This window comes from Echeneis naucrates, chromosome 23 (genome assembly GCF_900963305.1).
Source record: "Echeneis naucrates chromosome 23, fEcheNa1.1, whole genome shotgun sequence".
NCBI classification, from domain to species: Eukaryota; Metazoa; Chordata; class Actinopteri; order Carangiformes; family Echeneidae; genus Echeneis; species Echeneis naucrates.
The window spans coordinates 6,805,363-6,822,116 of NC_042533.1; the positions used below are offsets into that span (position 1 = coordinate 6,805,363).

General features: G+C 41.1%; 1 protein-coding gene across 2 annotated transcripts in view; it reads right to left on the reverse strand.

Moving 5' to 3' along the window:
* The window catches only part of cacna1c (calcium channel, voltage-dependent, L type, alpha 1C subunit), a 158,974-nt gene that overhangs the window by 137,806 nt on the left and 4,414 nt on the right, over positions 1-16,754 (reverse strand). Inside the window, exon 1 of one of the 2 annotated variants that reach the window (XM_029494871.1) lies at positions 11,176-11,233. The exons of the other annotated variant lie outside the window; for it this stretch is intronic. Within the exon in view, the coding sequence (XP_029350731.1) occupies positions 11,176-11,233 (58 nt within the window). Of the gene's footprint in view, positions 1-11,175; positions 11,234-16,754 lie in introns of those variants that run through there. 2 annotated transcript variants of the gene reach the window in all.

Consider the following 16,754-nt stretch of genomic DNA (forward strand, 5'->3'; position numbering starts at 1 on the left):
CATTTTTTTTCTTTCTTTTGTGCATGTGACGTGAAATACTGTAAAAATACTGATCCCCCTCCCCATTTCCCCACCGCCCCACCCCCACTCATACCACACAAGCACACACACTGTGTGAGGAGTCCTGTAACAAGCCTGTTTTAGCCATTATGACTCCAGAGTGTGAAAGTGAGTCTGGTCTTTTGGGAAGTGGACTGTTCTATACAGATATACACACTAACTCCCTTTCTTTCACACACACACACACATATAAAGTGTGGTCTGTGGGGAAGTGGTCCATGGAGCACGTACATCAAGACTGGCCTAGATAGATGGGATGGCAGGACACACACACACACACACACACACACACACACACACACAGTCAAGGACACTCACATGGCCGATATAGTTGGGTCATTTCATTTTGGAAAACCTTACCCTTGTCTGAGAAGAGAGGTGGAGAGAAATAAAAGGAAAGAAAACAGGAACGAAACAAACATGAATAACAAATTTCAAAGATGAGAGTTGGAGACAAATGAGAAGAAAAAGGGGTGAAGCCACAAAATAAAAAACACAACAAAACAACAGGGGCACTCAGATTGCAAAAGATCAAGGAAGGATGGAGGGATGTTCCAAGATTTTTTCAGGACCAGCCTTCTAACCTTAGTTTCATCCTCTCAAGTCCAGTCCTGGTCACTATGGTAACCACTGGTGAAAAAAATGAGAACGAAATGTAATGGAAAAGCAGGCAGACAGGACGGAGCTGCAGACATAACGAAACAGGACAGGACCGAAAGGAACATCTGGGGTCAGAGACCCCAATGGAAATTCTTTTATAGATACTAAACTTGCTGCTTTTGTTTTTTAAGGCTTCATATTTGGCACTTGTTGCCATGGTTATTAGTCAAAGTGGTAACCAATGCATCTCCTCAATCAAGTTCATGACAGGGCATATCCCCTGTGACATTTCTTTATGTCATCTGCAATGGATACTCATAAGCCAGCAACAGAGGCTTGAAAGGGTCGCTCAGTCACTTTGTTTGATCAACAGATCACTTCACAGCTTCCAGAAAAAGTTCCTTCTGGAAGCTGCTGTGGAGCTTTCTAATGTCTTAGAAAATAAAGTCAATGATGTCCTCACAGTTATCCACTTAGAGATTTTAAATGATTACCAAAAAAGTCTGGGCTACAAACTGGAGTCACTGAGTTTGAAAGTCAGAAAGATATTGTTGCCTTTGCTGCTTTGATTTGGAACAATCTGTTTTTAATCAGTCTCCCATTGTGACCATGCAAAAGTTTACCACTACAGTAACCCTACAAGATGGAACATATTGCACTGACTTACATACCCAATGTGGAGTACATTTATTGGCTTGTCAAGATAAATGAAAATATGCAACAGTGAACAACCAAGCACATCACAGAGGGTACGGTTCTCTCCTCCTCCACGTTTAACATGAATGAAAGGCTTTGCTACAAATGGAAACATCTATTTATGAACAGGACACGACATACCTGCAGTGTTTCTAAAGCAGTATGGTACCACCTGATGGGTCCATATTGGATGAATCTGCACCCCACGATTTATGTTTAATTCAGCTACAGCAGGCTGCAGCAGCTCTTCCCTATCTGCAGCGTGGCTGAAAATAAGGGTGCAGTATTTGTCCCACCACACATCTTCATTTCACCGTTACACTCTTAGTTTTATTTTTAAGCCATAACTGAGAGCTTCCTCAAACCTTTACACTAAGGTCCATGTCAAGACTTTGCTGGGAGGGACACCAATCTGTTGTCAGAATATATAATGTAGATAAACTTGTTTGTTCCAAAGGTTGCTCTAAAACAGATGGCAAACGTCCTTCTTTCTGACGCTGAAGTGCTATTTCACCTTGTCCTGTCCGGGCACATTATAAGAAAAGCAACAGAAAGTGTTAGCTTCCTCGGGCTACACAACAAGCTTCCGTTACCTGCGATTCTTAGAAGCAAGAAGTGATCCGACAGCTTCTGCCAACGAAGACAGACACAGAAACACACACATGAAAGAGCCCTCTCCGATAAAAAAACAAACAAACGAAAAAACACCCAAAACACTCAGCCGCACACACCTAAGGGCATGGAAACACAAACTAACACATAGAGCTGAATCACTCCACTCTCAGTTGAATCTATCTTGCCTGGGTGCTGTCACCCAGAAGGGTGACGCTCATGGCAGAGTGTGTGTGTGAGTTTATAGGCCCAGGGCAACAGACCACCTTGTCTATAGTCCAGCTATCCATCCATGACAGACCCACCAGAGGCCTGACTAACAAGACGCTTTACTAATAAGCGAAGACACATTTATGGCACGATTTCTTCAGGCAGCCTAGTGTGGCTTTCTCACCCACAGAGGAAGCAGAACAATCTATATCAACCTGCTAAAGAAATGTATCACCATGCTCATGTTAGGTGCAATCTGTAGCAGCTTACTGGGGATAAAAGACCTTACTGCATATTCTCAATTTTACAAAGTCTATCATTCTCTGTTGGACCACCCAGACTAAAAATATATCCACTCATTCTACTGTACTATATCCTGCCATTCATAACGTAGAGCCATTTAGGGAACTTCATTTAAAAAGAAAAAAACACTTGGAGCGACAGGATACGAACTCTAATTTTCCACTTTCAATTAGCTTCTCGACAGGTAAGTATGTTTAGTTGTTAGACTCATTTCCCCTTAAAAAGACAGTTCAGTGTTTCACAGAGAAACACACGTGCATGAACAGACAGACAAACGCACGCTCTTGAAGTTGATAATGTTCCTGTAAAGTAACTACAGGGTGACTAACTTTCTTCCTCCTCTGCACCATTGCTCCTTCCCTTTCGTCTTCTGCTCTGAATCCATTTTATTCTTCCCTCCGCATTTCTTTCTCTCCACCTCTCCGTGCTCTGAAATTAGCATTATGAAATATAAATAGTGTCGTGATGGTTCGTCTCATGTCTGCTGAGTGTGTGTCCACAGAAGAATGAGGCCAGTGCTGGTGAACTTGCACTACATGTGATCAGTTTGGATGTGAGTGAACAAGATTACAACGAGTAATGAGGACAGTGGTGCAATTATTTTAGCAGCTCACACATTTTAGCTTCAAAAGCCTGAACTACGGTACGACTTCCTGTGTGGCTGTGTGTCTTAACCATCAACACCACCTGCCTGTGTGGCCACGGGTAACATATGTCAAGTTGGGTGGGATCTGGCAAGCAGTGGTTAGGACAAAAACAGAAAATATAGCATCAATTGCCTATTAATGGGTAATATGCTAAAATATATATATATATTTTGCAGAATCTGGAACAATTTATGATATTTCTCGTAAACAATTTCTGGCCTGGTTTTTCTGCCCATTTCTCCGTAGGCTGAAATGGAAGATATAATTCTCTAACAATTTCACAAGCCCACTAACTGAATGGCCTATTGTTCAAAAATAACTGGAGGCCAATGGTAAAATGTCACGGAGGATGTGGAAATACATTTTAGACTCCACAGAATGATTGAAAATTGATCACCGGTATTTGTGAACTGTGGTTAAAGGGGTCAAAAGCATCAACTCCTCTGGAAAGTCTCGCTGCCAGTCTAAGTGTGTCTTTGTAGATGGACACCTGAGTGATGAATGAATGACACTTTTTAGGTGATGTCAGGCACAGAGTAGACTCACTCTGGAGACTCACAATTAAACTTTCACCATTTTCACCACTACCCCAAAGGTGACCACCTTACTGGATCATGGAGTACACAATTCATTGTTGAACTATAAAAAAGAACTGGTATTAAATAGATAACAGGATATTTATGACTGACAGCATTTATTTTGTTCAGGTAATTATCAGAATATTACAAAAGCAACATGAAACGTTATTTTCTTCTTTCCCTGTTTTTTATTTTATTTTTAAATGTTTTATATATTTTTTTCTTTTTTTTAATACTTTCTTTCTCCATAAAATTTCCCAAAATTTGCCACTAAAGAAGAAGAGAAAATAAGATTTAATGATTAGTTTCTGATCAGGAGCTTCTGGTGCTGAATACAAAATTACACTCTGCAATCAAATTATGCCTCAGCCTCATGACCTCAAACAAAACTATCATTACTTACACCCAGTCTGTATGTAGCCAGAATGAAACTGTAACCTAGTTAGGTAGAATCCCTCACAAGCCCTAAACACAAAAATAATCATGGTTACCACATCAGGGTAAAGCTGAAGCATTTCACATAAAGAAAAAAGATCAAGTGGTTTTACACATAAATATATAAACTCAATTTGTTCATTATAACATATATCCTTATTTGCTGAATTTAGGATTAAACTCTGCAATCTGTGTAGACCAGGCGTTTAAATTGGTTTTACAACATTAGCCTTAGAGGTCTTGTAGGTATGTGAAGTTGTAGGTTATCCAGTTTGTGTTGAGTGTTGAACTCTGTGCTCAGGAAAGAAATCGTGTTTTGCATCTTCCTTTTCTGTGGTGAGGTCTAATGCAAATGATACAGATTGTTACAGTAAGTGCACACAGATGGACTGATTCATTCATAGAGCTGCCTCAATGTACAACGAACTGTCCAATGAAGTAATGCTGAATGGTGAGCTAAGATATGGTGAGATGGGGAAAGAGAGAGGAGGAAAAAGGAGGCAAAAGACAGACAACAATGCAAACTACCGACAGAGGAAGAAGGAAGAACACACTTCATTAGATGAAGAGAGAATGGAGGGAAGGGAGGGCAGACAAGATAGAGGGGGAAAGAATGGCTGGGCATGAATAATACAGACTGCTTTCTACTCTCATTTCTCTTCATCCTTCAGCTTCTCCTGTAACTTAGGAGACACACATGCATAAAAAAACAGATGTTCATGGGTTTTGTTCATGAAAAGGCAGTTTCAAACATTACAATCAGGCGGTATCGACTGTAAAGCCTGAACACGCACTTGAAACTCTCCTTAGGGAGGTCACAAGAGTCATGCATAATGTCTATGTAAAATGTAAGAATTAAATATTTAAGAAGTTTACATACATCCAAGGGATGCAAGTTATTTTTAAATGATTCCTTTCAGAAAATAAACAGCAAAGTAAAATGACTAAACCACAAATTTATATATGCAAACATGATATATGATGGGACAACCAGTAACTAACCCAATAACTGACTAGTTGTACTTTTTTAAAACCTAATATCTTTTTTTCAAGATAAACTGTGTTGTATTTACACCTTACAACCTCAACTGCATTTTTAAGCAATGAGGATTATAGAGTTAAATATAAATGAGATTCAAACAGCATCCAATAATTGAAAGGTTACTTAAGGTGAAGGCAGCCAAAAACATGATTGCAGGGGTTTGAGGTAGAGAAGCTCAGAAAGAGAGTGTGTAACAGAAGGTGCCACAGGTCTACAGTCATTATTTCCACTGATGGCTTCAGCCAGATCAATAGAATCGGTGATGTGTATGTGTGTGTGTTCGAGAGTTAGGACACTTAAACACATGTCCAAACTGAGCAGAGACGAGACACACACACACACACACACACACACACACACACACACACAGACGGAAGCATCCAAGCAGGCACAATGCATATGGGCAACTGCATCCTCTCTATTTGTGTCTCTCATTCACACACACACACACACAAACACACACAAAGTGTTACCATATTGTCCCACCAGAAATGAAGACCGAGGCCCAATAGCTCGAAGAGCAGAAGACAGCCTCTGGATAGATTTCCAATATGCAACGAAAGGCTTAAGCGAGACAGAGTCACAGATAATCCTCCTCCTCCTCCTGTGCTCCCTCGCTTCCCTTTCTTTTCCTCTGGCCCTCCTTCTGCCTCTGTCGCTCTCTTGCCTCCTCATTCATTTCATCCCTTTATTCCTCCCTATTACGGTTCCCCTTACTCTCCCTTGGCTGTCCCTATTTGCACCTTTCAATCCCTCTGTTTTCTCACCAGTCAGTCTTTTTGCTCCATCCCTCCTTTCCATCACTCTCTCTCTTCTCCTTGAATGCAGTCTGTCTTTTCCCCCTCTTATACCTCCTTCGACCAACTCCTCCTCCATTTCCTTTACTCCATGTGTCTTTTTTGCCTCTCAGATGGTGTTTTATGTTCAGAGCAGCTGTTGTTGAGTCACATCCTTAAGTTAAAGCCATGACACATTCTGAGGCGCTGATACAAACTTCTTTAATGCTGATTGGCCTTTAATCGCTCATTACATCTTCTGCTGAGGCTGCTTTAACCTTGCTGTGACTAATACATCTTTAACACATACTATACCTCATAGCTTCTGTATTCTGAGTCCATATTTGTGTGTCAATCCCGTGTCCCAATGACCTTTCTCATCAATCCCTTAACACTAAGGGACATCAAACTCTACATTTAGATACTATTATATCCTTTAAAAGGGAAACTTTTTGGCTTTTCTTTTTAATTTCACTTAATTAATTTTTTTTTTTGCTGTCTGGATACTCATCTCACAAAGCACAGAATTTGGTAAATCTGTTTTTTTTTGCTGGCAGGGAGAACCAACCAACTGACTCTAACCAGACTACAGTTGAGTTGCATTAAGGGTATTGTAGGATCCAGCATGTTTTGGAGTTTGGCCCATAAGATTCAGGATGTCTTGGCTACCCCTGCAAATGTTATATTATGATTCCACCCTCTGAAATCTAGTATCATTTTTTTTTTTTTTTTTGAGGTACCCAAATAGTACAAAATAGTGGCGTGTGAAATAAACCAAGAAGGTAAGAAAATGGATTGTGTGTAAATGTAAAGTTACATGTCCCACGTTGTTCTGTTGATGGGAAGCAATGCAACCTGCAATAAAGGAATTTAAGTGAAACTAAAGAACTACATCATGCTCACCTCCTGGATGAACAAGTTCATCCAGGAGGCTCAAGTCTTCTGGTAAAGCAGCTCAGTGACCAGCAGCCGTGACTGTGGTGGAATGAATTTGGGCAAAGTTGGGGGTTTTGCCTCATTACTTAAGCTTCTGCCTCAATGGGGAGTTATTTATTTTCTATAAGACATGGTAAGTAACGTCCACTCACAAGAGACACAAACATGCTGGCAGAAGGGGACAGACATGCACTTCCACACACACTCCCATTTTTTGTTAGAAAAACGAATCTAAGTTCAATTGACTGGCTTTTATTAGGAGAGTGAGGGAGATACTACAGGGGGATAATGTCTGATCAAAATAGGTCATGCTTGACCACAGCACACCAATAGGCGGGTTAGGGTTGTTGTTGGATATAAAAACATCCAGCAGTGTGTTTATATCCATCCTAAAAACAATGAAATCAGGAAGTGTTTCTCTTCAAATGACTGACTGATGGTAATAATAACTGATTACAAAAGCCATGGACTCAAATTAAGTTATTTTGTCTTCTGGTTATTTTTTTACAAAGCAAACTTTAGTTGCAAAAAGACTTTAAAAACACATCATATGAATGGCCCACTTAACTAACACAACACATCAGAAAGAGTATCAGTCTGTTTATGTGTGTCAACACGTAAAAGGTAGCTCTGCAATGTAGAACACACAGACTGAGGCTACATTCTCTGACAGAAATGTCAGGGAATGTAGTGTTCATCACATTTTTCCAAACCTTTCAAATTGCAGACAAATACCATTACAACCAGTTTCCATTCACTTCACCTTGCCACAAACCGACTCCAAACTAATGCTGAACACCAACTGGATAGAGTAAAGGTAGATTGGTGCTTAATTGCCCAGATTTCCATCTATGTCAGACATACTGATAGATAGCTTAGCTCGCTTCACAGTTTCTCTGCCCCTGTAGAGTCTAATTATGCACATTAGAATGAAATACTTGATTAGCCATTGCCTTTATTTGATGAGGGCATCAGCTTTGATTCCTCCTGTTGATTTGATACTGAAGAAAAATATTTAATCCAGAGGATTCTCTCTTAACGTCCAGGTAATGAATGGAACAATATGTTTCCTGTATGTAAAGTAAACACATCAGTAGATTGTTGGTTTTTGCAACATGTTTTTTTGAGGTAACTTCAATAGAATCATTGAGTACATCAAATAAATTCATTATAGTGAGGTGATTTGGCGGGTGGCCAACACCCTGGGGTAACCACTGGAAACCAATTAATATCCCTAACAGAGGTATCATGCCTCTGGCACAATGCCCACAGGGAGAATCAACTCACTGATTACGCTGTTGAAAACTGCTACTCAAATAAGTGTGTGTGTGTGTGAATACTTCTGTTGTACATGCAATGACATGAGATGACAAAGGTGTATTTTTGCTCAAAGACACATCAATTATGTATGGAGAGTAGATCACGGCAGTCTGTTGGGTTGTTTCTGTTCTTGTGTGTGCTTTTGAAAGCCTGTGCACTTATTTAAAAAAAAAAAATCGAATTATGTAGATGGATTATGTAGATGGAGTATAATTGCTTCATTCAGTGAACATAAGCTTTCAGCGCAATCATGTGGAACATCAACTCTGAATTACAGAGCAGATATAAAGATGGGAAATAATTGACGACAAAGAGAAACTCCAATACCAATAACTGGTATTAAATGCCAAGCTGGTATTCAGTATGAGGAACTGTAAGGTAATATAAGCCATCGTCTGTTCTGTTACTTCTGTGCAGGACTTAGCCTTAAATCACGTCTTTACTTTGGGCTGCTGTGACAGTGACAGGAGAGGTTGGGGTCAGATATAGCACAGTAACAGACTGGTAGGGGTTCATCCTCTTGGGAAACTTTGGGCTATTGTGTGTGAGGCTGAACCTTTAGTCATAGGGCGGTCTGTATAATAACTACACAACAGCAGAGTTTTTCACCTGCAGGAAACTCATGAAGTAGCCACCACAATACAAATACCTCTCCCTGCTGGCCACTTCATCATTGCTCTTTCTAAATGAATTTTGAGAAAAAGAATAATAAGCCAATTTTATATGGCTGTCCTCATACATCAGTAATATGAACACTTTTAAAGTTGGCGATATTGTGTTCATTTCTACATTTAACCTGTGACACGTAACATACCAGTGATCCAGACGGTGATTCCTGAGGGCCACTAACTCAGAAGCTGTCAACTAGCTGTCAATACACCCATGAAAAACGAGCTGTCCATGGTGCTGAAGCCACCACCCAACAAGATGCAGTCCACACTTTCCTATTCATTTGAATCAGAAGGTGTGTCCAAACTTTTGGCCTGTACTGTACATTTGCTAAAAATCCTACAATAATTTCTTTTAAGACAAAAAGAACTGAAGCAGCAGATTCAGACACAACTCCATCAGCTTGAAGAAGCTGATCATTTTAAGCCATTTCTTCGACCTGTGCTGATCTGGAGATGTTTGGTGTTTGATGTCACTCACACCTGAACAGTCACACACCACGCAGTGATAGATATACTCTCTGTGGTCACATCTGAACTCATTTAATAGACTTTAAGTTGGCCATTCAACAGCAAGAGGCCAGTAATAGGAGCGAAGAGCGGTGCCGATCATCTCAGGCTGCGCTATAAGAAAATCTCATCTTGAAAAAAATGATACCCTGTTCTGAAAAGGTGTATTACAGCACTTCTTTGGTCTCCTTGGCTTGTCAAGCACTTTTCCTGGCTGTCACTGTGGCAGACAGAAGTGGATACACACTATATCATTATGCCAATTGTTATGATGAGGATATCTATTTCCTCTTTGGGGTTCTTGGACAAAAAAATTCGTACTTTCTGATGATAATAATAGCTTAAGATGACATCAGAGCAGCTGCAATTTCAGCTGTGGTTTCTATCACAGACTGCACACACTTGGTGATGGTTGAGCTGCCAGTAAACTATGTCAGCTGGGTTACCATGATGGCAGCTTCTGCAGGTAATATACAACGTATGATTAGTTGTAAACTGTTGGTGAATGTGCCTCACTGCAACACACAAACACACACACGCATCCACCGCCACCCCTCTCCTCATCCCCTGTTGCTATGGAACCTGTCGCCAAGGCAGAGGTATGTGGTTATGATGGAAGTGGTGGACGAAGGCGACAAAGATGATGATGATGATGCTGTTGAAGGTTGACAGGATGATAATAATGATCGGACAAACGGCCCCTTGCTGAATTACGAGGTTCGCCTGTCCGTGGACGAACGCATCGCCGGGCTTTTCTCTCTGCAACGTGGGTGGAAGGAGCGACGCGTAATACTGCGCAATGGAAACAGACCCTTTCCTCACCGTAAAACAGACCGCAGCCCTGGATTTTGACTCACTCTTTCTTTTTCATGCGCTGCTTTGTCACACCGTTTTCTTTCTTTTTTAAAAGTCCATCAGGTTGAACTTCAGTCGTGCCTTGTGAAGCAGCCTACCGTGCTGCGCTGCCATCCCCCCAAAATAGCACATCATCAACCCAATTCTCAGCAGACAAATCAGTCCTGCAGGCCCTCCTACTGCCACCTGTCATCCTTGTGCCATTTCTCACTCTCTGCTGCTCTCCAGGAGTCCTGCGGACATGAACAACTTGGATTCAAACGTGACAAATTCAAGTATTGATTATAGAAGAAGTGAGAATCGACAGCCATAGAGTGCTGCTTTAGTGCTAAATTTTACTGTCCATGAACAGCCAGCAACAGAGATATGCAGTTTAGTTTATTCCTCCTGCAGAGTCGAAAATAATTTGCACAGTTTTTTTCTCATTTGGTGCCTAAACAATAATGTAATAATCCCCAACTGCCTGTTGGCTAAATATGACCACTGCCCACCCATTATGCCGTGGACAGGCCTGTCAAACACTCAAAAAGGCCTCATCCATATCTGTCCCTGGTGGCTCCCTGCAGCCTTCTTGTTCAGTGAACATGGTGTAAGTTCACTTGCTGCATGAAGTGCACATAAGAGGAGGGAACGATCAAATGAACAAGATGCACAGGGGGAAGTGGACAAGGAGAAGAAGGGGCGCATCTGTCCATCTGTTGAAAGCGAGTAAAGCTAACACCCCCCCCCCCCCCACACACACACCAACCACCACCCCCTACAGCCTCTCCCTCTCATTCCCTCCACCACCTCCACCTCTTCTCCCATCCCATTCCTATTTCGAGATCATCATACCTCTTAACACCACCCAACACCTCTCTCTCATGCACAGTTACAAGATGTTTGCGAGTTATCAATAATAGTAATAATAAAAAAAAGACACCATACCTTGATGGTTCTCAAGGGTGTCCTCCGGGATGTACATGTTTTTGCTTTCATTTACCATAAATGTAGTCCGGCGTTATCCCTATAGGTGAATGGAAGAGAGAGAGGGGGGGTAGCTGGAAAGGAGGAGGGAAAATAACAAGAGGCAAAAAAGCCCCCCCCAAAAATAAAGAAATTATAAAGGGGGGAAGAAGAAAGAACTGTCTGGCACGGACAGTTTTTGGGTATTCCGTTTTTGTTTTTGTTTTTTTATTTATGGGGAGGGTTTCTTCGGATGGAGTGAATATTACCTAATCCCCATGATGGAGGTGAAGGCAAGAAAAAAGAGGGAGCTTTCGGCGGAACCGGTTGGGAAAACGCACCGGTGCATCCCTCGGTACATCCGGGCCCTAGGCGAGAAACATGAGACCAGCACCGCGTTCAATTCAACTCACACCTCGCCCGTTCTCACTTTCGTGTTCCCCCTCAGCGTCGTTGTGATTAAAAAAAAAAAAAGAAAACAGAAAAAAGGTTTCAAAAGGTTATAAAGCACGGGCGCTGTCAGTGACGGTCGCAATAGAAGTGCGCAAAAGACGCATTCGTGCGCATCTTCAGCAGCGTGTCAAAATGTTAGAGGATGAAGAAGAGGTGGTGGAGGAAGAGAAGAGGAGAAAATTTAGAAAATGAGAAGAGTGTAAATATTCCATCACGGGTAGCACGGGGTTAAATCTCCCAATAGGCTGCCGGTTATTCCACGTAGGCTATCTATAGCAGAGTCCCCCCAAAAAACAGAAGCCAGGCCGTCCTGTCTCATCCGCAGACGGGTTTCTCTGTCCTGGTCCAGTCCATGGCGGTCCGACGGTGTCTCTGTCAGTCAGTCTGTGTGCCTGTCTGTCTGCCTGCCTTGTTGCCTGTCTGTCTGTCTGCCTGTATCTCACTGATCGGGAGTTAGAGCTCTGTCTTCTCTGCCTCTGCTGCCCCTGCAGCTCAGCTCTGCAGTGATACCGAGAGAGAGAGAGAGAGAGAGAGAGAGGTAGCCCCCCTCCCCGTTCATGTAGACGCTTTGACTGTTTCCAGATGTGTGTGTGCGTGTGTGTGTGTTTGCCAGAGAAGAAACGAGGAGGGAGCGAGACTGTATAGGCAACAGTGAAGAAGTACGGCTGGAATCCAGATGATGATGATGATGATGGTGGTGGTTGCTGGTGGTGATGAAGACAAAGATGATGTTGACGTTGATGAAGTGTGCATGTGATCACAGAAGACCAAAGGGTGGCCAAAAGCCAGAAGATAGAGAAGATAGAAGTCAGAGGACGTGAGGAAAGGAGGTAGAAGGGGGATCCGGATCTATGACGGAGAAAGCCTCACAGCCGGTCTGATTTCTGCACCAACAGTTGTACCTACTTCTTGTCTGCAGTTCCTAGACATCTGGACTACTTCAGCCTCATTCTTTTACTTGGCCAAAGCTGTGTTTACACACGCACTAAATATCTGGTTTTTCAACTCTTTTATGACTCAATCTCTGATCTTTTTCATGGCTCCCCTAAACAGGGAGTAACCACAAGGAAGCTGATTTTTTCTGTACATGCTGTGCAAATACAGACTCAAATATCACAAGGTAGACCAACTCAGGAAGGTCACTAATCAAAGACTGAATCATGAACCTTTTTATCTGGAGGACAAAAGCAATGATATTCAGAATTCAATTATGTTTTTCTCCCTTTTGCCCTGAGGACAGTGTATGTTTCGACATTGTTCTCCATGGCCAGCAACAAATTTGTTCTGGCCCCCAAAGTAATTTTCTGGAGAAATGGGCCCATTTTCTTAGGTAACACAACAATGAAATGAAGCTAATTTAGGAGTAAAATGTCAAACAAAGTCCGCAACATCAGCTCTTAACTAAATAGCTCTGGACCGGGCTTTGATGACATTGAGTCAGCTTGGCTCTCCTGCTCCTTTGGATAGACCTGCTTGCACAAATAACATATCAGTGCCTAAATTGAGCTACTTTCTTAAAAGCACAGGCAGCTTGATATAAAAGATAACAAAGAAAGAAAGATTTTTTTTTTCCTTTAGTGTATCAACTCTGTTTTCATAAAATTCTTGACCTGCTTTTGAAAAGCAGCTCCTGTCTTTTACAGATACACCCATAAAACAGCAACTTTGGTCCCAAGATGTCATATTAAAGGACCATTTCAATATATTAATCACTAAAACAAATGAAATGCTTCTCATAACAGAACTATGATCCATCATACATCAGGGTGTATTGAAGGTACACAGCAGCATTACCAATGTTTAATTATGGAAATGGTCACCCCATATAATTGTCTTTGACACTGAATGCGAACTTCACAATGTGCAGGCCGTGTGTCGATCCCACTGCAGGCTATAATCAGGAGGTGACTCTGATGACTAACCCAGCCTGTATTCATTTGTTTTTCAATGCAATAGCGCAAATTCACCACCCACTATCCTGCAACAGACTAGAAGGTTTTTGTCTACACGTGTCACTGCAGACATAGTAAAGACAGGAAGACAGCTAATAAATTATTCTTTTGATAACATTTGACAGACGCATTTTCTTCTTCTGAACAATATATGGTGTTTTGTGAGTCTTATTTTCTATTAATATACCAGTATTTGGAGGGAAATGAAGGATTGTTGGATGCCTGCACTGGAGAATGAATGGGAACATTCCCAGTCTTTGTTGAACCCACTGAATTTCAGAGAAAGCAGCAGAAAGTACTTGTTCTGCTGTGTAGGAACAGTGGCTTGGACTGGAGTATTATCATTTAATTCATTATATGATTCTTACTAGATGTGCATTAGTGGCATCTTACTGTTTAAGCAGATTACAGTGGTGGCATTTGAACTATTGTACATAGTGTATTTTAATATCATAACTGATCTATAGGCTCCCTACAGTGGGTCACAAGATAAATCTGAGGGTCTGTGAGATAATAAATTAGGTTAAGAAAAAGAAAACTGAAGGTCTTCTGGGGTTTACTTTTCTCTGATGTTTACTTTTTTGTGAACTGTCAGATAATTTGACCACATTGAGCCAAAAAAAAGCTATTTTTATGAAGCCATTTGGGGAAGTCCCTACTTGATGGATTTGGTAATAACTCTTCAGACATCAGAAACATGACAAGGGGACACAACTGAATACTGATCTGAAATGCTCCAGTGGCCAAAAACGGTTGGGAAATACTAGTTTAATGTTAATGCATTAAATTTTACTAGGTTTCCAAAAGTACTTGTACTGTGAAATTGTGAAATCAACATCTGAAATGTAACCAGTTAAAAAAATCCTTTCAAAAGAGGTGGAATAAAAGTCCAGGAAAATAAAAACTGCCTTAACATCTTACACAGGAAGATAACTTAGCTGTGTAGTTTTCACTTAGTCCACTCTGTGTTGGCAGAGAGGCAGATGGCCAGTGAATGCCATAATAGTGGTTTGATTCTCCCCTTCCAAAATCAGCCTCTGTTTGATTACACTGGCCAGTGAATGGGAAAGATATACGGAAGGAAGGATTGAAGGAAGGAAGGAAGAACGGATGGAGGGCAGGTCGTGGGAACAGACACTTATGCCCAGGGGACACACAAACACACAGGCACACAATACACAAATGTACTCTGTAATCCAGTCTGCACATGGAATATCAATTCTATTTATGCCTGTTCTATATTTATAGTTCCCGACCCCTTTGTATGTGTGTGAGTGTGTGTGACTCCAAAGCGCAGTTGGTCTCTGGGAATCTCTCAACAGACAAACACTCAAGATGTGGGAAACCAACAATCTGCTGGTCAGTCCAAGGGAAACCTCATAAGAGAAATTCCTTTGTTCGGTTTATCAATGAGATAAACGGATTTCACACCTGAATTAAAATCTGATTCACACATATGACTATGACACTTTTTTGTGTGATTGTGCGTGGAAGGAGGGGGTTACTTGCTGACCAATGCAACCTGTTAAAAAAGAGTTAATCGTGTTCTCCAACTATCTGTCCAACTGTAAAACCACCCCGTCCCAGAGCTACTGAATAAAATTAGTTTAGATCTTATACATCCTGAAGATCAGCTGCGACTTTGGCCTTTTAGAAGTTGAGCTTAATGCATTACAATCTGTAAAAAGCTGAAAAAATGTAACCGGGAGCCGGGAGTATGGTAGTACTGTAATTTAGAAAGGTATTTCAGGTAAACACCCTTGAATGATAAAGGATATAGTCATCTCCATCACCTGGAACCAAGGCTAATGATGGACCCAGATTGAAACCTCTCAGCAGGCCGTCTCTCGATACCCAATTCACAATTTCTCCATACCCAAAGTTCCAGCAGCCTCCCTATCACATAGGTGATCCTATAGTTTAGTGAGAGACATTTATAATTTTCCTTGAAGATATTTACTAAAAATAAACTTAAAACTGTTTATTTTAATCAGTATAATTTCTTTCAACCCACAAAACATTTTCTAAAAAATGTGCACAGATGGACATTTTTTTCTGCCTTGGAAACTCAAACTATGTCACCAAGAAATCTACCTGCCTTCGTCTTGTTGACTCTCAACAAGCTGCCCCTTGTCCCTCCTCCCCCAGAGCCTCCTTTAGAGACTGAAGGGTTATTGACAGTGTTGAACCATTCATGGATAACACATTAGTTCTATCATTGACAAACACAAACCCCTTGACCAACAGATACTACATATACAAATAGACACATGTATATTGAAACACACAGATAACCGACATCACTGCACTGACAAAGTAATAGACATATTTGCAGAGACACAAATAGGTCTATTCTGAATCACAAAACAGCTATTTTCATATTAATGGAGAGGCACACGTATCTTAACCTGACCTCGAAGTGCTTCATTCATATTTAAAAGAGGAGGTTGTGGACAGCAGCGGCACTTCCATTCTCAAGCATTTAAAGCAGATGTTTTTCTCCAGTGCTGCTTAAACAGAGTAGCTGGATGTTCATTGTTTCTCTCAAGGGTACTCTGTCATGGTTGTTGATGCATGCAAGTTCAGCTGTTATACATCGTAAACTTTGGACGGTATGCATCTAATTACTGAAACAACCAAGGGCTTACACTGCAGAGGAAAGGAGGATTGGAATGTTTTATCAAAAATGAAAACTTATAGCATGCGTGTAATGTAGTAAATGTGCAAGAGAAATAGTTTAACATAAAGCATAAACAGTGTTTCTTTGCAACACTGGTTGTTTAGGAAAATGCAAGAAATGTCGCCTTGAGAACTGCACCACTATTCAAAATTACTTTAACTTGGCCCACGAACAAGGCAATAAATATGTTCCAAATGCTACCTTTGTTTGTGTGTCTGCTTCTTTGTCACTTAATTACAAATAGCAGGAAAATAACCTCGATGAAAATACTAATGTGTATTTGGGAATATTCACCAGATGGGGAATCTGCCTTTTTCTAGGATTTCCCTTCCAATTTAGATGAGACTTTTTGGAGGACACTCACAAAAATACACTCATTCTTGTTGGCTTTCAGCATAACTTCAGCTTCTAGAGAAAGGGGGAGAAGAGCAATCGCTCTGGTTTATTCATTGTCCTTCCTTTAATGCCCCCTAGTG